Source organism: Antechinus flavipes, chromosome 6 (assembly GCF_016432865.1).
Source record: "Antechinus flavipes isolate AdamAnt ecotype Samford, QLD, Australia chromosome 6, AdamAnt_v2, whole genome shotgun sequence".
Lineage (NCBI taxonomy): Eukaryota > Metazoa > Chordata > Mammalia > Dasyuromorphia > Dasyuridae > Antechinus > Antechinus flavipes.
In genome coordinates this window covers 27385443-27408857 of record NC_067403.1, presented here as the reverse complement: position 1 = coordinate 27408857, position 23415 = coordinate 27385443, and the positions used below count along the sequence as shown (strand labels likewise).

At 41.1% G+C, this 23415-nt stretch overlaps 1 protein-coding gene across 7 annotated transcripts in view; it reads right to left on the bottom strand.

Annotated features, from left to right (window-relative positions):
• TBC1D1 (TBC1 domain family member 1) overlaps positions 1–23415 on the bottom strand; it is a 223798-nt gene that overhangs the window by 24061 nt on the left and 176322 nt on the right. For all 7 annotated transcript variants that reach the window (XM_051965690.1, XM_051965689.1, XM_051965692.1 and 4 more), the window contains 2 exons: positions 10277–10438; positions 7596–7757 (listed from right to left, as the gene is read on the bottom strand). In XM_051965690.1, the coding sequence (XP_051821650.1) occupies positions 7596–7757; positions 10277–10438 (324 nt within the window). The remainder of the gene's footprint in view (positions 1–7595; positions 7758–10276; positions 10439–23415) is intronic.

Here is a 23415-nt window from a genome sequence, read left to right as displayed (position 1 = left end):
ATCTATGACTGGTTGGGCAATCGCCATCATCGAGTTGGTGACTGATGCGTTATTTTTGTGTTGCAATGACCTCGGATTCTCAAAGTATGGAACAAGCCGCGTACAAGTGCTAATGGGTCACGCCAACCTAGAATGGCTGCTAGGTCAGACTCTGCGAGGGGCCCACTGAGTTAGAGAGCACTTCCTGCTAGGAAGGGAGCACCCCAGAGGGAGCGAGTCTGGTTGTATGCTGGCAACACGGGTGGAGGCTGGCGGTGGGCACAGAGAAGCTGCCTTCAGAGCTGACGTGGCTGCCCTTGAACCTTCCAGGCTTCAAGACCAGTTCTCGATGCACTCAGGAGAGTGTCATGTAAGCATAAAAACACAATTCTGAGCTTTTCCACCTCATCAGTAATCCACTGTACAGGGATGATCACCAAGTTTGGCTTCGGCTATTTTTGCTGGTGCTTTCAACTCAATGGGAAAGACTGTTCAAAGTGCCCTCACATTAGAGCCAAGGCACACCTGCTCTCCGAGAATTCTTGAAGACCAGATTGGAGTGGGAGAACAGGGAGAATTTCTGACACCCAAGAAGGAAGCTTGCAAAACTTGTTACACTAACTGTTCAGCAGGCTTGCCTGCATCTTTAAGCAATCTCTTTTACTATAGCATAAATTACGGAAATGTCTTTTATCTTATTTTTTAATCACCATCGAGTTCTGCCCTCAGATAGAAAATGAGGCTGGGTATGTGACTAAATTACACTTTGAATTGGTTGCAAATCACTCTGGAAATGAAACTAGTATGATTATTATTACACACCAAAAACCCTAATGCTTTGATTTTTATTTTTAAGAGACATGAGGTAATTTTTCTGCCCCAAATACAGGTTAAGAGCTTGTCAGAATGGACAAACAGTCAGAAAGGGAGGCAAAGAGACTATTAAGACTTATTACTAGAAGTCTGTGAGCCTCCCAACCCCTCTTTCCTACCCCCACCCCCCAAGTTACACCAGACAGGGAGATGGATAGAGAGAAGCTCCTGCTCATTTTCTATCTCGAAGTAAAGGCTTGCACTTGCTCTGGAGTCTCCATGGCCTCCATCCTTGAAAAAATATCAATAGCACGCTTCCGTCTCGCTCTCGGAACAGGCCCAACACACATTCCTCCTCCCCACTCCTCGTTCACTGAACTTCGGCTGCCTTGATACTGCTGAAATGAGAACCATCTTGCCCCTTGAGATGTGGACAATTTACAAGGCGGCACAAGTCAGAATACTTTTAAAATACCCTTGCCCCTTCAAAAGGCTCCCAAAGAAGAGAAAGCTGGAGTAAATGAACGTCTCACACCACTGTCTCTAAAGCTAGGATGCTGGGATGATGGGACAATCCTATGTTTACAGTAGGAAGAGATCTGTTTGGACAGAAACATATCCACAAGGTCACAGATTTAGAAGGGGACTTTCTACTACTATTACACTTCCCCTCCTCCTCCCAGTACTAATACTACATTACAGTAGTCCTACTATACTACTACTACTATAATTCTACAGTAGTCCCACTAGTACAAATACTATACTACAGTAGTCCTACTATACCACTACTACTATAATTCTACAGTAGTACTACTAGTACAAATACTATATACTACAGTAGTCCTACTATACCACTACTACTATAAATTCTACAGTCCCACTAGTACAAATACTATACTACAGTAGTCCTATTATACTACTACTACTATAATTCTACAGTAGTACTACTAGTACAAATACTATACTACAGTAGTCCTACTATACCACTACTACTATAATTCTACAGTAGTCCCATTAGTACAAATACTATAATGCAGTAGTCCTACTATACCACTACTAATACCAATACTACAGTACATACTAGTACTACTAGTACTACTAGTATACTGCTAGTACCGTGCTGCTGCTCCTAGTACTATACTCCTGGTAGCAAAATGGTACTAGTAATCAACATTTGTATAGCAATTCCTATATGCCAGGCCCTTGGTAAGCTTTCACAATTATCTCATTGATCCTCACAACCCTCAAGGGGGTACCTTTCCTAACCCACAGCCCCTTCCCCCCCATCTAATAACCAGCTCTCTCTCTCTCTCTCCCCAAGGATCTCTCCAATCTCTCTGTACTCTACATTCTTTTCCTGGGTCCCTCCCACACTCCTCACACCCACAGGCCCCAGTCTGAAGCCATCTTCCCCCTTCCTTTTCCAGCCCTGCCCAGCCCTGCCCCTCCCTTCCAACTTCCCCTTCCTGGCCAGGACATCTTGCTGGTCATACGGGTTCGTGACCTCAGAGTCAGCCATGATTCTTCCTCATTCCACACTATCCTGGGGGCTACATGTAGGCTGCAGTCCATTTCCAGGGGTACCTTCCATTCAACAAAAAAGATCTCACTAAGAAAATGTAGATGGGCTGACCTCATGGGCAGGAGAAAAGAAAAAAAAAAGGAGAGGGAAAAAAAAAAAGGTCTAGGAAGTATGAGATTCTTAACCAAAGGACCACAAATCCCAAAGAGGCCATGAATCCAGAAAGGGGGGAAAAAAATCAACCTTTATTTTTCTTATTTGGCATCTTCAATTACAAGAATCACTACTGTGATGTGATGGTCTCAACAACAGAGACGACGGCCCACAGACTAATTTTCTCACTTGTTTTGGAGTAGATTTGATCACTCAACTTTAAATGACTAAGCCCCACACTGGACAGCATCCCTGAGCGGCAGACACGGTCGCTGAAGGCCAGGTATGGATTCCTTTCTGTCTTTTTGCCTTTAAGAAAAGTCTGGTCCCTCATCTGGTCACTCCTAGCCCAGACCCCTAGGTTCTCAACAACAAGATGAAATAGAAAACAAAGCTGTTTTCTTGGATTATTAAAAATAGCTCCTTCTGTTTCTCCAAGTTCACAACACTTGGCTCTTTGTGTTGGGGCCAAATGCGGCAAACCACCAACCAGGAACGGAGTGAAGAAAACATTTTCTGCCCTTTTAAATTTCAGTCAATTTAACAACTCCCAGCAGATTCCTTCATTTGAGGAATAGCTCAAATACCCTTCTATTGCCAGGTGGAGCCTTCGTTCTGCTGTTACCCGAGAGGAGATAAGAAAACTCTTTTCTCTCAAAGTTGGACTGGAATCCCTATGCTGCCTAACACTGGGCAGGTTTTATGCCCTTGGTCAGAATATATTAAGTTTCAAGTGGGAAGCACAGATCAATAGTCCATTGACATCCACCACAGTGGATCCTTCATTCAAAATATGCCTTTAAACTAAGAGATCCTCTTTCTTTTCAAGAATATTTTCTCAGCCATGCTTACAGATTGTTAACACTATTTCCCCATTATGATTAAAATGAATGTGTCACAATGGACAAAGTGCTCGAATGAGCAGCTGAAGCTTCCATAGTTTGGTCCCACTCCCAACTCAATCAGTGGCTTGTCTCGAGAATCCTGGGTAGCACATTTAGCCAATGCCTCCATTGTTCCAATATCTAAAATGAAAATACCTGCTTGGAACTCAGTACAAAAAACAAATGGAAAACACATTGACAATGAGATCATAAAGCAAAACTAAGCATCTGAAAAGGGGCCAAGATTAAAGGAAGAAAGTCTCAATATTCCTGAGCCATTAAACTCCTGATTTGCTGTTCCTGGACTTGGGGAGACATATACACTGGGGCTGTAGGATTACTGGTCAGCCCTTCACTCCTGGAACTGCCAGCAAAACAGAAGAGGCGGTCAGTGACTGATGAGGCTGGGCTAAGGGGTTGTCTGAAGTCGGGAAAAAAAGTCACAATATGAAGCCAGTGTAGAAATCAAGAGGTGCAAGAGGGGAAGAAGCTTAAAACCAGCCAAGCTGGGGGGCTCAGTCGATCCAAACTGCACTGCACGGCTTGGATTAGGATTGCCGTCTTCAGCCAGCTGGCTGGTACCTAGCCAAGGTGGAGGCTGCAGTTGCAGAATAGACCCTGCAGTACAAGGGGTCTGTGGGCTGCCAGGTGAGGAACGTGGCACAGAACGAGCCCATCCAGCCGGAGGTGTGTTCCCCAGCCCGAGACTGGAGCCAGGAGGGAGGCTCAGCCAAGTGGCCATCTGGAGACCCTGATGGCCTCCTGCCAGTCAGGTGTGGTCGGCACCGGGAGGTCAGAAATGTTCCAGCTGATCACACTTGGAGGCCTCTGTGGGGAGGAGCAAGCAGGCCTAGGAAGGCCCGCCCCACCCTCCCAACCCCTTGGATAAAACACCATCACGACCCAGCTGAATGGCGACCAAGGGGTATTAGACTTCAATCTAGCTTTTTTTTTTTTTTTTTTTTTTTGCACAAAGCTGTTTATCATGAAGGCCAATTTCAGAAAGTGAAGCCAGCTATCCCGAGGGGAGAAATAAAAAGCCCGAGCACAAACTAGAACTTCACCAGCCAAGAATGGGTTTCATAGGACTCTGAGTCACTGGGGGCAGGGAGGTGACATCAGAGCAATTGCTCTCATCTTCTGAAATACGGCACCGTATTTTGTGGAATGCTGCTTTCGGCTTTCGCTCTTCTCTGGAAAGAAATTCTCCAAACGACAGCTGGAGGAGACCTCTCGGGCTGACTCGGGGAGGCTGCTGTTGGGAGGGTTTTTCTCTAGTTGTAGAGGAAGGTTTTAGTAAATGAACCTCCAAACGAGTGAGCAAGTTTAAGAACAAGCAGGACATCATTTTCACAACATTGGGCTCTGGGATAAATAGACTTAAGCTGGCTGGGAAAGGCAAAGGATGGTGCCCACAGCAGAGTCAGGAGTGATGTCTGCAGAGATAAATGGAGGATTTATATTCATGGAAAACGAAGGCTGCTTTTAGACCATCTCAGAAGGGATTAGGAAGCTCAGAAGCCAGGAGACTAAAAATGGTCGTAGGGAGGAAGGCCAGGTGTCTGGGAAGGAAGCTCGGAGAGGGCGGCTGGAGTTGGGGCTTTCAGGAGTGGGTCAGGGGGCCTGGCGAACAATAGAGCCAAGGAGGTTGTGAAACAAACAGGCTGGATCACGGGCCTGCCCAGACCACGTGCCAAGTGGAGGAAAGGCTGCAGTCAGTCACAGCTGCGCCTCTCAGGGCTTCTAATAACTGGAGAGCAAACAGTGCCCAGATGGAAATGGGCTACACACTATTCAGGCACTCCGTGCAGGCTCTGTCCTCCCTTTTTTAGGGAAAAATAATATGGATAAAACTCAAGAACAATTTATGGAAAAAAGGAGCTAACTAGGAATGCTGAAATAAAAACATGTGAATTAGAAGGGATACATTCCCTTTCTCTTCCCTATTTATTCTTAAAAATTTACTCTTAAAACCAACCAAGATGGGGAACTCGCTCAATCCTTGGATTAGGATTGCTGTCATCAGCCAGCTGGCTGGTACCTAGCCAAGGTGGAGGCTAGGTACTTGGCTCCAGGCTAGGTGGGGCAGCTAAGTGGGTCAGTGCACCGGCCCTGAAGTCAGGAGGACCCGAGTTCAAATCTGGCCTCAGACACTTAACACTTCCTAGCTGTGAACCTGGGCAAGTCACTTAACCCCAGTTGCCTAAGGAAAAAAAAAACTATGCCGAACTTGGGGGTTCTCACTCCCTTTCAATTTCCTCTTGCTTCATTTCACATTAGGGGACATGACATCATTTGCCCTGTTACTCATCACTGTAATAAACAGACTATTGCCAATTCACGAAATCTGATGGTTAGTGGGCCACACTGCTGTCAACTTTGCCTCAATTCTCTTGGACTGCCATCAAGTAAAATCATCATTCAATGCCAGAGATCCGATCATGTCAAAAATTTCAGAACGAAACAAAATCAGTGCTTTGTAAATAAACAATCGAGTCAGATTCCAAGTTCTTCTGCTTTGGAGGAGCTGCTGGGGCTTAGAGACTGGCACTCCCAAGGCAGAGACCACCTATCACCCCCAACATCCAGGGGTACAACAGCTACTGCAGCTCTCCTCTGGGATTCATCCAAATACCCAACGCTACTGATTTCAAGACTGCCGGGCAGTACGGAGGGACTACTAAAGCCCACAGGCAAGGCAGTGACTAATTTGTTAATTAGAACAAGCATTTATTAATTCTTTGCTTCCTTCAAGACCACCTTCTACAGAAAGCTCCAATTGCCAGGGAAGATTTTCTGTCTTCCAGTCTGTATGTGCATAGTCTTCCCCAGAAGGAGCCTGAAGTAGGGATTTCTTCTGATCACCAACAATGCCGGCACCAGGGGGCACTTTTCGATGCACACTCTTGTGTTAACTCACTGTACAAACGGGAGCCATTTATTTTTCTCCCTCTGCCCACTCATGCTTCTGTCCACCCACTACTCCTGCTGCTACCCTATGCCAGGCCCCGGTCTATCTCTGTGCTGGAGGGCCAGCCCACTTCATCGCTTGGGGCTCACTACCAGGACACATTTCCCAGCTCTGGATCTGCTCTTCCTTAGCCCCCAGTTCTGTCCAAAAATGGAGTATCTGCGCCTCTTCCAGACGGCTGCTGCCTAGTCCCCTTTGGGGTTTGCTCAGCTCCTTCCCTCTCCCCCCAGAGCCTCCTGTCTTCTTGTCCTCCCAGGAGATCACGCTCCGGTTTCCCTGGAAGGGGGCACCCGGTGTTCCATTTGGGGTCTGACAAGGGCAGAGTACTTCTGGTCTCTCCTCCACCGGCTATGAAACACTGACAGAGTGATCATTTTAATCTAGAGCTTTAATAAGCTTCCAGCAGGGCATGAATAATTCAGAGCTTTATGAGCTCTTCTATAAACTTGTAGTGACCTATATGAGAATTCTACTCCCTTGACATCATTTGGCAAGCGGACAAGGGTCTGCCAGCAGGCTGATTTAGTATATAATCCGTCATATATTTTCCTCCTTCAACTGTCTGGCCTTTCTTACTACTGCTACTTATCCATGGAACTCCTTTTCATTAGTCTAGCGATACACTTTTATTAAACCGAAACATCATTTATTTTAGTGAAAAGAGAACAGTTTAAAAGACATATTCAAAAAAAGGATGAAGATAAATCTAAAATTTATGTCCACAAAGAACTCGAATACATTATTTGTTCAAAGTATTTCACCTCAACTATACATCACAGTTCATTATTTTAAGATCAACATATTTCAACTGAAACCAAGAAAGCGGTATCTGAAGGACATCAAGAAAATCTCTAAGAAGCAGTGGGGTAAAGGAATTCTGAATGTGATCATCTGTGCACCAAGGAAGGCCATTCCAACTAGTCACCCAGAAAAGGAACGCCCAAAGTCACGGAACTACGCATCTTCTCTAATCCACTAAAACCACTGCTAGGAGCCACATGGACAAAAAACCATTTTTCATGGTGGCAAGAAAATGGGGCCCAAGGATCCCGTCCTCCCCCCTCACTTTTAACTGTAGAAAAATATAATGTATGAGTGTAATGGAATGTCATTGTGCAATAAGACATGACAGGAAAAGTTTCACAGAAATTTGGGAAGCTTTTATTAGTTGGAAGAATAAGTGGGTGGAACCAGGAGAACAGAGAGCGAGGGAGAGAGTGAGTGTACACGTCACACATACACAAACACATGCAAATTAATGCTGGGGACTTACCTAGGTCAATGAGAATTGCATGCTGGTGGGAAGTGAGTTGCTTTAAGAGTTCTTTATATGGAATATCCTTTGGCTGCTGTTTACTGCTCGGATACTGGTGTTTCAGGTGATACTGCTCGGCCAAGAACTTCCATATTTCACCACGGTGATGACGAGGCACTCCTGTTTTAAAAAACCAGGCAGATAACGGATGTTACCATATATAACACTGTAAGGATAACTCTTGTATGGGGACAGCTAGATGAGGCAGCCGACAGGATGCTCGGCTGGAGAAAGGGAGCCTCAGAAGCACATGACCTTGGGTAAAACCCTTCACCTTGTTTGCCTCACTTCTGTAAAAAAAAATGACAAATCACTCCAGTATCTCTGCCAAGAAAACCCCGAGTGGGTCATGGAGAGTTGGACATGACTGAAATGACTTAACCCTGAGAGAGAGGGAGGGAAGAAGGAAGGAAGAGAGAACGGGAAAAAATTGGCTCTTCTTGGGCTCCTACCATGTGCCAGGCCCCGAGAGGTAGGTGCTACCAAAAGAGAAGGACCCAGGAATAAGCAACCTCCTCCTCCCCTCTGCACCCAGTCTTTCTTGGGAGGTGATATATTTCTCATCAGAGGGAATTCTCCAAGGAGCAAACTCTCCCCCCTCACCCTCCCCCAAAGCCCATCAGCAGCTTGGCTGCATCTGAGACTGCCCAGGAGGCGCCGGGGGGAACCCAGCCAGCATGTCCAAGGTGGGCCTCTACATGTTGCCCCACAGCTCCCTCTATTCTGTGCACCAACTCTGACTGCTGAGTGAAGTGTGGGAAGGGAAAAAGCCACGGTAAAGGCAGGTGCAGAGAGGAATCTGGCTGTGGCCAGAATGGGAAAATGTTCACATAAAAGATGCCTTTTTTTTTTTTTTAATGACAAACTCCCCATTTTTCGGAGTACAATATGATCTAGACTGCAGATTATGAACAAGTTTTTATTTATTTTCTAACAAACATCTTTCTTGAAATTATTTACCTCCCAAACTGGGCACAAATGGGTCCTTTCCTCTTGCCCTCCCCATGCTCTGGGCTGGAAGTTGGGAGAACATCCCAGTCCTACATGTGAGTGGTACATGGATAATGGGGCACAATGCAGCGGAACCTTATCCTCGAGGCTGCTATTGGAACATGTCCAGATCAAAGAAAGTGCTATTTTTCCTTTTATTATTTTGAAATTGTCCTTCTCATTTTTATATTTAAATGTTGTGTCACATGCATTGATAAAAGGGACACACAATCTGAGATAAATTTCCAAGATAAATTTAAAACTTTACATAAGCAGGAGACAATTTATGAGACGGAGGATGCATCTGACACATGTTGTAGTTAACAAGAGGAATTCTTCAGGTAAAGAAGTATGGAATCCTCAGAGACAAAGTGACCGTGGCCTATTTCCACTGCTCTAGAGCATGCAATCAGGCAGCCCAGCTCCTACAGCAATGTATTCCAAATAAAGCAGTTGTACAGCATGTGATCTAAATGCTAGATCATCCTCGGAGGGGAAGGAATTATAAAGAAAGCTGTAGGCACATCCCCAGCCTTTGTAATGGAAGAGCCATTTTTCTTTTTTGGAGAAAGGGGTGAAGAGGATCTAGATGAATTAAGAGGACATATTCCAAAGTTTCAGAGACAGAACAAAAGCAGTTCTCACTCAGAATGTAGCAAGAGATTTGAGATTAAGGAATAACAAATTTATTCTTTCGTGTCTTCCTATTTTCCAAATGTTTGTCCTATGACAGGGGAGTTAATATGCAAAGGAAATACCCATAATCATCCTGCCTTTCTACGAGGATACACTCTAGCTGCCTTCATAAAGATGGAGCACAGCTCTACCTTGTACTAGGTTCAAAAAATGGAATGAAACTTAAAATTAATGATGACATTGATATAAAATAAAGCTTTCCTACTAGTCACTGTCGAGTTTCAGTCTCCACTCCAAGTTAACACTCAAATTTTCTCAATCACACAATATTTTTCTTTGCCTTGCATGTAATTATGGATCTCTGAATTGGGCACTTCCTTTGAGTTAATGGTAAGCTGGACTGACTGCTGCTTTTCTATATACTCCACAAATGGTCACCAATTATCAAGATGAGGATATACCCTTTCTACTGTCCTTTAAACTCATTTAAAACTAATTTTGGTTTTCAAGATTTCAAACGAAGAATATTTTCTAGAAAATCTATCTAATCTGGTTTTAGCTCTACCCACACTCATATCCACCTTCCAAAAAAACTTCTATTTCCAAGGGTGGAAAGTAGGGAAGGAGTTGATCAAATTTCTCCATAAAAGTGAGCTCCCGTACCTGCTTTGCCTCTTTTGGAGTTCCTTTCTGCCTTATCCTAGCCTAGGAGGCAGACCAGCATGTCACAGTCCTGGGCTTAGCGTCTCCTACCAAGAAGTGGCCCCCTTGGGACACCCACCCCACGACATCCAGGACACCATGACATTTTTCTGCAGAAGCCCATGGCAGAATGAACCATGTACAAGTTCATTTGGGCCCAAGTGATGATGCCCAGGAACTGCAAACTCCTCTGGTGGGAGAACAGGTCACAGGGATTTAAATTCCTCAGACAAGATGATCCAAGACTGTCCTTTCTCCAAAGATAGTTCAGACTTGCGTTATATCTTATAACCAAGAGAAAGAAAACTTACCTTGTCCAACAGCAGAATGCATTTTTTCCATGTCAAATTTAATCTTTGACCTTCCTGGTGTACTTAACATTTTTTCCCATACTGAAGTTACATCTTTAAGACAGGGAGTGATTTCCTCATAATCAAGCTTCAAGCGTTTATTTTGTAAATCATTTTCAGAAGCTAGGAAAAAAAGGAAAAATTTTAATTTTAATTATTCTCCTGTAAGAGAATTCACAATCATAACCTATTATGTCTTACAAGTTAAGGTTAAAGGCAAAAGAAATCACAATGAACTAGACAATGTGGCCCAAGAATGCTAAGTTTGGGACTGAGGTTTGACTCGGTGGTTATCAAACTCCCGGCACAGTATTCCTTCCAAGAAGAATGTCCATATATTGAACATTTAAGTTGGCAGTGCTGCCGAGGAGTCAGCAGATTTATGTATATAGTTTTGTTTCAATAAAAGCAGAAGTTTTTCTTGAATTCTTTCTGAGTTCAAGGTTTGGTATGTTTTGCAGTCAAAGCAAAAATAGTAAAACCATACTATATATTTTGGGCGAGTAAAATTTGTCCAAAACAAACTTATTTATAAATTATATTTTATCTGTAATAGCACAGCATCTGAAGCTTCATGACCTTCCTGGCAAAATTTACAACCTATTGCATGTTTAAAAATCCCAGAGTCAATTTAGAAACCACCACTAATTCACCTATGAAATAGGCCCAAGTATCAACATAGAATATAACAGTCTCAATTGTTCAAATTGGCTTAAAAAGGTAGGATACCTTTGGATTAAATGAGCAACAAGGAATTTCAATTAGTTAATTTAATTTAAAACTATCTGAAGACATTCTAGTTAGCATTTTAGAAAAAGGAAGGGATGTTTGAGGTTATAGACTCTAATCTAAAGCATTCATAACATAAATGGTTGCTTGAATACTTTTAATCAAACTATTTTGTAAGAAGCCCATTCCACTATTTGATGGCTCTAATCAAAGTCTTTTTTTATTACTGTTTAAATCGTACCTATAACTCACTAGTTCTATTTCTCCCACAAGAGATTGTCTGCTGAAGATTTCATATGGCAGCTTTTCAAATATGTAGCCCACTTATCTTCCAAAAACGTGGTTCTCAGAATCCCCAAACCAGTTTATCCATATAACTCTCCACAATATGGCACCTCAAATTCCAAATTCCTCATATTCCCTTGGCACAAGAATGCAAGAAGAATGATCATCTCTTGATTTGGACAACATACTATCAAGGATCTAGTGGAAGTGTGCATTGAGGAGGAATGAAGATGGCACTAAGAGTATTCTCTTTCCTAGCCTTTGCATTTTAGTAGACAATCTCTAAAAATTACTATGACCAAACACCGTCACCCCAAGGCCAATCTGGTGTCTTTCTAGAACAGGCAAAACCCATAGGAAAAGCCTCCCGAGTACGCCAAGACCTTTCATAGCTGGTACTCTGCTGGTACAATCGTTGAAAGCCCAGTGAAATGATGGGGAGTCAGTGGAGGAAAAGGAAACCAGAAGACAGAACGTCCCACAGTCCCAGCTTGGCTGGGGCAGACAATGACAGGCAGGGAGGAATGGCTAAACCCGGTTATGAGGGGTTTTAAATGACAAGGAGAATGTTTTCATTTGTCATGAGGCAAGATTCAATAAATCCTTGAGAAGTATCAATTTGGCCCAATGATGTGGAATATGTCCTAAAAAAGGCTAGATGTAGGGAGACTGGTTAAACAAAGTTACTGTAATATGGTGCTATGGGTCTGAATTAGGGTGGTTGTAATGACTGGGAAAGATAGCTTCAGCGGATGGAAATCTTCAAGAGTGGACATCATGGGCAGCTAGGAGGCAGCTCTGGATAGAGCACCAGTCCTGAAGTCAGGAGGACCCGAGTTCAAATCTGGCCTCAGACACTTAACACTTCTTAGCTATGAATTTGGGCAAGTCATTTAACCCCAATTGCCTCAGCCAAAAACAAACAAACAAACAAACAAAAAAATGGCGGACACCATTAAGAAGGTTACCAAAACAATGCTGCAGTGAAAAAACCAACAAGAGTATATAAAATTCATCCTTATCTTGATTCCAATTCAAGGATGATTTGCCAAGATAAAGCTCCCAATTTTATTTTTATTATTATTTTTAGGTACCACTGTATTGTGATCCATGAATATATTTACACCTTATCAAAATATATTGGTTCTAAAGATAAGTACATGGCAAAGAGATGATATTCTTTATTGATGTTAATCTTTAAACCCATGTGCAAATATATTGTTAAAATGTTTTCCCCAAGTCTGTATTTTAAGCCATGCTTTAAATATCACACTTTTCATTAGCTTCATTAAATTAGTGGTATCACACACACACACTTTTCCCTTGAGAATATGAACTTTTCAATTAGGTTGAACAGAACATTTAATCCCTCTCACTTAGTTCAGTAAATTTGCTCGTAAGTCACTGAAGTGAACAGCCTAAGTCTGTTAATATAGAAGAGAAAAACCCAGAATCATGAGGATGGAAGGGGGGATTTAAAAGAGCAGAGAGTTCAGTTTTGCAATATTACATGAATCAACTCCACTCTGAGCAGTTCAGGCAGGTAAGAGAACCCAGGTTATCACCTGCTAGTCACAGGCTCTGTGCTCAGCACTGGGGACACAAAGAAAGGCAAACACAATCCTTGCCTTCCAGAAGGCTACAGTATTACAATCATGTACAAACAAGCTATAAGTAGGCTATATCTAATACTTAGTGGAGCATTCATTCCCCGGCACCATGCTGTCCACACTGGAATGTACGTGAATGAATCCATTTTATTTATATTACTGGATGAGTATCTTACTGTGATACAATGGGCATATCCCTGTGGCTTTTCCCGGACTCTCTTCCGAGGCAATCCCATCAGCACACATGAGTTTAGTTTATTACTATTTCTTTGCCAACATCTCCCAAATATTTCCAGCTCAAGTCTCCGAGTTTCCATTCTACATCACCAACTGAGTGTTGGAACATTCTGAAATGGAAGAGGCATCTCAAAACTCAACTTTGTGGAGTTTGTTCCCCAAAGTCTCTTCCTTCTCCTGAACTTCAAATCAACAAAATATCTATTTAAACAAAAAACCTACTGTGTGCCACGTAAGGCAGTAAAAATACAAGTACAAAGAATGAAGCAATCCCTTTTCTCAAAGGGCTTACATTCCATTGAGAGAGAAATGTATAAACACACACACCCCATAAATATAAAGTGCTTCAAAACACCAACATATAAAGCAGTTAAATACAAATTTATTGTATTAAACTGGAAGGAAAAGCTCCTTGTAGAATATGGTGCCCAAGCTGTATCTCAGAGAAATTACAGAGGGTTAGATGAGGCAAAGGAAGGAGGGATGCACTCTAGGCATGAAAGCCCAGACTGCGGCATGTCCTAGAGGGAGTTCAATGAGGCTGGATCGGGCCAGGAGGTTGGGAAGGGTAAAGGACAGCACTTGAAGGGGAATAAAGTATAACAAGCTTGGCAAAGCAGACCTTTGAAAGGCTTTAAATACCAAGCTAAGAAATGCAGATTTTATCTTACAGACAATAAAAAGCCAGTGAAGATCCTTGAGCAGGGCAAGAATTTTCAGACTTGTGCTTTTTAAATTTTTTTTCTTGTGTCTGTTTTTTATAAAGTTCTCAACTCCAAAATCTCTTCTCCCCTCCAGCCTCTCCCTTCCCACATTGAGAGAGATCATGTAAAATATAATTTCCATATTAGCTATGTAGCAAAAAAAAGGGGGGAAAGTCTTTTTAAAATTATGTTTGTATTCATCAGTTCTCTTTGGAGATGAAAAGCCTTCTCCATCATGAGTCTTTTCCCAAGAGCTAAGTTGATAGTCATGTCCTCCTGATTCTGCTCACTTCACCGTTTCTGAAACCATCCCTGGCATCATTTCTTAAAGCACAACAGCATTTCATGACAATCACACACACTGCTTCTTCGCCATTCCCCAATTGATGGACATCAGTTCAATTTCCTGCTCTGAAGTTTTGTGCATATGGTTCTTTTTCTTTGGTCTCTTTGGGGTGCGGGCCTAGTAGAACACTTGTGCTGAGCATGATTGTTCTGGCACATATGTAGAATGAGTTAAATGGAGGTGGGGGGACAAGGAAAGGTTGTGTAACGACAGGACCTGGATGGCACTTCCAGTTCTGATTTTTACTAGCTCTGTGACTAAGCTGATCACAATGTCCCTAAGTTTTAGTTTTCTCATCTATAAAGCAGAAATGATATTAATTATTATACATCCATACATATAGGTCCAACATATGTGAAATAAAAGTAACCCCAGGATCATAATGAAATCATGATATAAATCTAAATTGTTGCTTGTATTTTGAAGTCTACAAACCAGAGGCAGGGTCATGTGGGATAAGAACAGATGGAAAACAGTCCAGATGGTTTGCAACAATAAGGAATTTATTTAGGAATGTGTGGTTAGCTAAACAAGGATTCCAGGGAGGGGCTGATATGGACAATTCATGCAGATGATATATTGATATTATGACATAACCTAATTTCTGGGGAACCATATTTTCAGTGTTTTTTTTTCCCCCCATTAAGTGGAAATCATAACTCCAGAGTTATTTTCCCTCCAGAGGGAAAAGAACTCTTAGTAGCTACATGAGAAGAGAAATGTTTCTTTACCTTTCTCAGTTCATGCTGCAATGATCATTTTTGTCCTGGCTATTTTTTCCTTATGAAACTAAATACATTTCAAGATTTCTTCCTTTAAAAAAGTGAATGTTATATCCCTGTTATCATTCTTCCATTCTCAGAAATATGGAAACCTGGACAGTTTTTTGGTCACAGATCACAAGAGAGAACAGTACTGATATAAAATATCCTACTTAGTAGACTCAGAGTTAAAACCACTACTGCACATATACCTATGATTAAAGGCAAAGTGCCAAGGGATATAAATGAAGTGAACCCATGAACAGAGATATTCAATCCAAACAGTGAGAAATACATCTTCATTCCCAAAATGTACCTCACACACAGACTCCTCTCCTCAAAGGTCTTAGGAAACTTCCAAAATGACCGATCAGTCCACCCCTTCCAACTCTCTAGGGGAACACTTCAGATCACAATTCATCAAGGCTACCCCTGATGACTTTTGGTTATTTTTCTTCTCCCTCCCTTTTCCTTTTTTTGTCAAGTCTGACAAATTTTCCTTCCTTCCTTTCTTATCATTTCTGCAGTGTCAGTCTGATTTACTTAGAATTTAGTCAGAAAGACGACCAGAGATGGAGAGTATGGTCGATTTCAACCAACACTTTTTTTTAAAAAAATAATTATAACTTGTTATTGATAGAACTCATGCCAGGGTAATTTTTTACAGCATTATCCCTTGCATTCACTTCTGTTCCGATTTTTCCCCTCCTTCCCTCCACCCCCTCCCCCAGATGGCAAGCAGTCCTATACATGTTAAATCTGTCACAGTATATCCTAGATACAATATACGTGTGCAGAACCGAACAGTTCTCTTGTTGCACAGGGAGAATTGGATTCAGAAGGTAGAAATAACCTGGGAAGAAAAACAAAAATGCAAACAGTTTTACATTTTCTACTTTCTAGCCACTTCAAATAGGGCTGCCATAAACATTTTGGCACATACAGGTCCCTTTCCCTTCTTTAGTATCTCTTTGGGGTATAAGCCCAGTGGTAGCACTGCTGGATCAAAAGGTATGCACAGTTTGATAACTTTTTGGGCATAATTCCAGATTGCTCTCCAGAATGGTTGGATTCGTTCACAACTCCACCAATAATGCATCAGTGTCCCAGTTTTCCCGCATCCCCTCAAACATTCATCATTATTTTTTCCTGTCATCTTAGCCCATCTGACAGGTGTGTAGTGGTACCTCAGAGTTGTCTTAATTTGCATTTTTCTGATCAACAGTGATTTGGAACACTTTCATATGAGTGGAAATAGCTTCAATTTCATCCTCTGAAAATTGTCTGTTCATATCCTTTGACCATTTATCAATTGGAGAATGGCTTGATTTCTCATAAATTTGAGTCAATTCTCTATATATTTTGGAAATGAGGCCTTTATCAGAACCTTTAACTGTGAAGATTCAACCAACACTTCTAAGTGCTAGGAAAAAAAATTAATTAAAAAATCCATCCACTGGATGGGTCCACTGAAACAAGTTTGGGTGTCCAGAAGACAGATCCTCTGTGCCCAAAGGCAAGGAGTAAGGATACTACAGTATCCTTTAAGACCCAGGAGGAGAAAACAGAGCCTGGATCTTGAGGAGTGGAGCAGGGAAAATTCCTTTTTGATGGCCTTGCTCCATCACTGGTAATAAGGGAGTGGGGAAACAGTCTGCCTTGGGGAGCACTTGCCTAGTGTCTCCAGTTGGAGGGGAGAGGAGAGTTTGTACTTCTCTACTTTCTAAAACTAACTGATTAATTAATCAATTTAATTAATGAATAGATTGATCACTCATTCACTGATATAGAGGAGACATTATCACTGATTAACATTAGGGAAAGCACACTGCAATGGGGGCTTGGGAGAACAATTCAAGAACCTCGAGGGAGCTGGGAGGGCTGGAAAGCCCGTTAACATTGCTCTGCGTGGCAAGTTGGCTTATAGACTTCCCAGAGATGATAAAATAGATTTCAGTTCAGTTCATTTCATCCTTAATTGAAGGCAGTGAGAACCCAAATGAAGTTAAGTAACATAGTTGTCACTCATGACTCATGAAGTAGATGGGTGAAAGATAAGGTAAAATGGGTGCATGACCCTAAGCAAAGTAGAAGAGCAAGAAATAATCTGTCAGGGCAGCTGGGTGGCTCAGTAGTTAGAGTACCTGCCTTGAAGTCAAGAGGACCCGAGTTCAAATTTGACCCGACACTTCACACTTCCTAGCTGTGTGACCCTGGGCAAGTCCCTTAATCCCAAGTGCCTTAGTTAAAAAAAAAAAAAAATCCCAGATCTACAGAGAAAAAAAAAATCATAATTAAACAAGATAAGTAATACAAAATGCAAAATAATTTTGATTATATTAAACTAAAAAGCTTTTTTGTAATAGAATAAGAAAGAAACAATGAACAGGCAGATTACAGATTTCAGAAAAACCTGGAAGTCTTGTATGAAGTAGTGCAAAGTAAAAAAAGCAGCCCCACAAAAACAATTTACACACAATCGGGCAACACTGATCGATCAGCTACAACTAACTCAGCAATACAATGATCTAAGCCAAGTACAAAGGACTCAGAAAGGAAAACACCAACCATATCCATATAAAGAACTGATGGACTGCAGATGGAAACCGAATTTTTCTCTTACTTTATTCTTTCTCATGGTTTTTCTTCCCTTTGGGAATGTTTCTTCTTTCACAACTATGACTAATAAAGCAATATACTTTACATGATAGGACATGTCTAAACTACATCAAACAATCTTCAAAAGAGGGGACAGGAGGGAGGGATAGAGAGAAAAAGAAAAATCTGGTCCTCTTGTATCAATAATCTTGTAAAAATGAATGCTAGCGTGGATATGTATATAGATGAACTGCATTTCAACGTTCATCCTTGCAAAACATCTATGCATACTTTTTGAGAATAAAAAGCTTTTAAAAAATGAATGCTAAAAATCTTCCCGACACGTATCTAGGGCAAAAAGTAGACTCAATGACTTGCTGCTCTATGCATTAGTCTACTACATTATGAGCACACTGTCAGTCTGAAGGTGTATTCATGCAACAAATACAAATGTTACACTGAATTAGTATGAAGTTAATGGATCTACCTGAAGTTAAAAAGACACTAAGGCGATTTTAATTTTTTTAAAATTCCCAGCGTTAGCTAAATGATTTCTCTTAAATCTTTTTAAAAAATATTTTTTGAGTTTGACAAAATTATTGAAAGGAAATTTTGGTCTTCTCTGTACAGTACCTTTAGTTCATGGTATTTGTAGAGCAGAGACATAATAAATAGCCCAAGTTAATAACTCTCTGGGAAGAGCATTTTTAAAAAACCTTGCTTGCCGCCACGAGGATTATCAGAACAAAACCAAAATTATTTATGGACATTATATTAACTTTGGTTATTTTATTTTCAAATCCTTGTAACAAGATTATTGAGGAAGTACTGCGGCTAATTACGTAATGGCGGAAATCAGGACTCAATTTTGTATCTGTTCTTTCCCTGCTTAAGAAGCTTAATCTGTAAAATTAGACATACTTTGCTATGTCAAAAAATTTCTACCTTATCAATACAGATACTCCCTCCGATGGTATAGATCATAATCTACCCCAGGTGACTCGTTCCATCCCATAAATCCTCAAAAGGATTCACCTATTTAAAATGTCTCCTATAATTCTCCTATTATGGAAACATGCAAGATCTATCCTTTGCTCTCGACACACAAGCAGGCCATTTTCTTTTCCAGTCAACACATCTTTATGATAACATCTTTTATGGGTCAAGTGTTGTAGTCTACTGATACTTAAGGCATAGCACCCCATTACCCTTGGTATGACAGTTCTACAGAAACTATTTGCTGTAATTTAATTGCTTTCAACCATTACTATATTAATCATTTTCAAGACTGATGAAATCAATTTACTGGCTGCTAGCCAAAGGCATTGAACTGTCTGAAGTATTCTTCATCTACCTGGTTTTTCTTATATGGCTAGGAAGGCTGAATTAGGTGATTCCTGATCTCTTTTACAATATTCAGGATACCTGGAGCTCCTTACAACGTACAGGGAATTCCTCTTCCCTTTGGATCAGATCTTCTATGACCGTGGAAAGTGCTTCAAAAAAGCATGTTTCCTTGTTTTATTGCTGAGAGCTATCAAACAAAGTAGATTCTGTTGTTACAAAGACTTTTGTATAAATTTGACACACATTAGAAACACCTTTTTGGAAGGAAGCAGTTATGAGTCTCCTGTTAGGAAAATCTGTAGAGTTCTTTTCCATTTTTCATCCCTTCTCTCTTTTTATCATGTTCAGGATGATTTTGTTGGTTTTGTCTCACTGAGTTTTCTTTAAATTTTCCCTTCACCACTTTTCTATTTTATGAGAGAAATTTATGGGAAATTTTATTAAAATTTCTATTTTATCTTCCTAGAAAAGAACTTACAAATTGATCCCTGGTAAGAGATTGTTTGCTGGCTCAGGTGGTTTCCAGGTTCTCTTGGTCTCTTTGTCAGTTCTATTGATCTGAATGACACACAAGTCTGTGTCATTATCTATTTTTTATATTATCAGACATGTTAGTCAATGAACATGTAATATGCAACGAGTGTGTGCCCAGGCAGTGTGCAAAATGCACACTTAAGAATTCTTAAGGACTTCAAAATCTAATGCAGAAAACAATACATAAAACTATGTCATATTACACAGGATAAACTAGAAATAATCATAGGGAAGCAAATAGAATAAAGAGGCACCAGGAAAGGCTTCCTGTAGTTATATAATTATATAGTGTTTTATATATATATATACATATATATAAAATTATCATTCATTCCCCGCCCCCCAAAAAAAATCTTCCTGAGCATGTTTTTTAAAAAAGAACTAAACTAGTATGTATTAAGTTTTACCAGTCACTAATTACCAGTAATTAAAACAAATACAATGGTCAAACTAATTGGCTGCAACTCTGACAATTTAATAACATTTATCGAAATGAAATGAGATTATCTTAATAGAGAAGCAGTTTTTCAAGTGCAGGACACCACATCTTAGTTCATGAGGGTCCTCTAGACCCTCCGTTTTCCAAATAACTGGGTTATCTTTTATGAGGTAAGGATCTCTTTAACTCAATCAACTATTCGGACACTTGAACTTGGTGGGGGAAGGTACAACAGCTTCTGTTATTGTTCTGGCTAATATAGGGGTCAAACCTGATCAGCAAAGGATGGGGAGGAATCCCATTAAGACAGCAGCTAAAATAGCAATGGTTTCTGGGAGTTCCTAAGGGTAACAGAAGCCAAGAAAGGAATCATTTTGCAGCCTATAGTAGTTCATCTCCATGCCAAGAGCTATCCTTCCTCCTGGGGCACTTCTAGCCTAAGAAAGCAGGAAATAACCAGTGGGGAAGAGTAACTGGTTTGTAACTCCTAATAGTCACATGATTCCTAGTGAAAATCTCTATCCCATATATGTACGGGGTATTAAACTTTCAGATATGACTATAGCATGACTTGTTCCATATTTTCCAACCCTAGATATGTATACTACAGATGGCCCCTACAAAAACAAATATGGTCCTGAGTAACAGTTATTCTTTTCTCCAGCTGGTATCAGTAAAGCAAGATGACAACCAATTTAGGGATGAAGGCGACTATAATAAAAAGTATAACATAGGAGAATTTCTGCTGGAAACAATTTATAATTACAGCTACTCTGAATACCGCCTCCCACTCCCTTGCTAAGGATTTGGATTGTTTTAGTCATAAGAAACAAGGCATGGAGAGTTTAAATCAATGGTTTTTCATTCATTCATCCAGAACTGAAAGGAACTCAGATGTGATGTAGATTACCTTTTAGATAAGTGACTGGCCCCAAGCATTAAGAGGGAGAAGCTAAACCACTCGTTTTCTAAGTCAGCTTTTTCCATAAACATTGCGCAAAAAAAATCTGATATAAATCCTACTACTTATAGCTAAAACTCTACAGAGAACAATAAAGTTGCTCAGAAACAGCAACAGGATAGGAGATTCATTTCTCGCCCTACATTTTATTCAGAATAAAAATGTAGTTTGATTTTTTTTTTTGTACGTATTTTACTCGTAGCTTAGTGCAATTTTTATTCTCTCCTTTTCTGTATGAGACCATCCCCTTGATAGCTTGTAATTCAAACAATTTTCTAACATATCTCTGGATGCGCTTGATTTTCTATGAGCAAACAGGAGAATCTCTCCGGAATGATTACACACACACACACACACACACACACACAGTAGGTGCATGCGCATGTGTGTGTGTGTGTGTGTGTAAAAACTACACTTAGTTATACATGTTTGGTTGTAGTGATTTAGGTTGGCACAGCATTAAAACAAATATTAGCCAGAGGCTAACTCCAGAGAATATATAAAGCTTTGTTGAACATTAGTTGCATGAAATGGACACTTCATCCGTTTTAGAAACACAGGAAATTCTAAAACGAATGTTGCTATAAGGTCATGGGAAGAATGATTATCTCTGATCTACGAACCGTACTTTCATCTCCTTAAATCACAGGGCATTTGATTTTCCTTTCCTTTCATATCCCTTCCTCAAGACCTGGAGGTGACATCCTCGGATGGCTTCCCATGTATCATGTGTAGCTCCCTTCAGAATCTGTAGGCTATTTCCAAGAATCATTTCCTGAATGTCTGCTCCATGGCTCCTGCACCTATGGAATTTACTTCCTTTTAGAGAATGAAATGCTAGACTTTCTCAGTGTACAGGTAACCAGTCTCACCTGTAAATGGAGATAATCACAGCACCTACCTCAGAGCTAGTGGGAAAAGCAAATGAGATAACATACGTACAACACTTTGCAAACCTTAAAATTGCTGTAACATGTTAGCTATCAATATCAACACTGATGTATGTAACTATTGTAGCAGGTCAGATGCTCACAACCTTCTAAGTGCACTTTCTCTGGCATTAAAACCCTTCCAAAATGGGCCCCGGCATCAGATGCCTGGAGCTGGCCCACACCAAGACTAGGAGGCATGGGAACTCTAAGGACAGGCAGTGTAACCTGAAATGTCCAGGAGCCTCTAGCCAAGATTTTGATTCTGCCAAAAAAATAAAACCAAACAAAAAAAGGCTATCTTTTTCCTTTTGGCGTAATAACATTCTGATGTTTTCTTTTCAATAATACAGTTCTCTAAAATAATGGAAACGCAAAAATAAAAAGCTGTAACCTTGAGAAACGCACCGGCACTAGACAAACCTGACCTGTAACTCCATTTGTAATTTGTACATTTCTTGTCTCCCCCATCAAAACTGAGCTCTGCAGAACCAGGAGGTCATTATATACCTCAACAACGATACTGTATGAGATGTATTCTGGTGGAAGTGGATTTCTTTGACAGAGAAGATCTAACTCAGTTTCAATTGATCAAGGATGGACAGAAGCAGCTACACCCAAGGAAAGAACACTGGCAAATGAATGTAAACTATCTGCATTTTTGTTTTTCTTCCCGGGTTATTTCTACCTTCTGAATCCAATTCTCCCTGTGCAACAAGAGAACTGTTCGGTTCTGCAAACATATATAGTATCTAGGATATATACTGTAACCTATTCAACATGTAAAGGACTGCTTACCATCTGGGGAAGGGGATGGAGGGAGGGAGGGGAAAAAATCAGAACAGAAGTGAGTGCAAGGGATAATGTTGTAAAAAATTATCCTGGCATGGGTTCTATCAATAAAAAGTTTAAAAAAAAAAAATTTGAGCTCTGAAAGCAGGCTTTTTTGGAGGAAACTTCCTGTGTCCCCAGAACTTGGAACACTGTCAGATACAGACTAGGCACTTAATAAAACTAAGTGACTATAACTCTCGCCTCAGGACAGAAGTCATAAGGAAGAGCCCCCTTTTCTTCAGGACCCCCTTTCTCTTTACATAGCATTAACACTGAGCCCTCTTAGAATAGGGGTACAGGTATATGGAGTTGAATTTGACCTTTTCTGTAGGATGTGGGAGTCCCATGACATTGTTTCAATGCTGGTCCCCCACCCCCACCCCCAAGCTCTGTCCATTGTCACAAAGACCACCCAAGTGCAGGGCCTCGCCCACAGCAATTCTCACTGGCCATTCCAGAAGCAGCCAACGTTCAGCGATTTCTGAAAGCTGGGCCACGTCAAGCTCCAGTCTTTGTGGCCTGGCAGCTCCCGCAGGTTTAGGCAAACCTTAAGACCATACATTTAGCAGTAGTTACGGAGAAGTCAAGGAGGCAGAGGATCCTGCACAGATCACGGGCCAATTAACACTAGTAGCCCTGGGAAAACAAGTTCTGGCAAGGGGTGGGGCAGAGACCAATGGAGACTGAAAAAGGAATGGCAGGTGAAGAACAGCGTTGGAGTATGCAAGGGAACAGAGTGAGAGACGCAGGGGCAAGTGAGAGATGGAGGACTTACACTCTGACCCT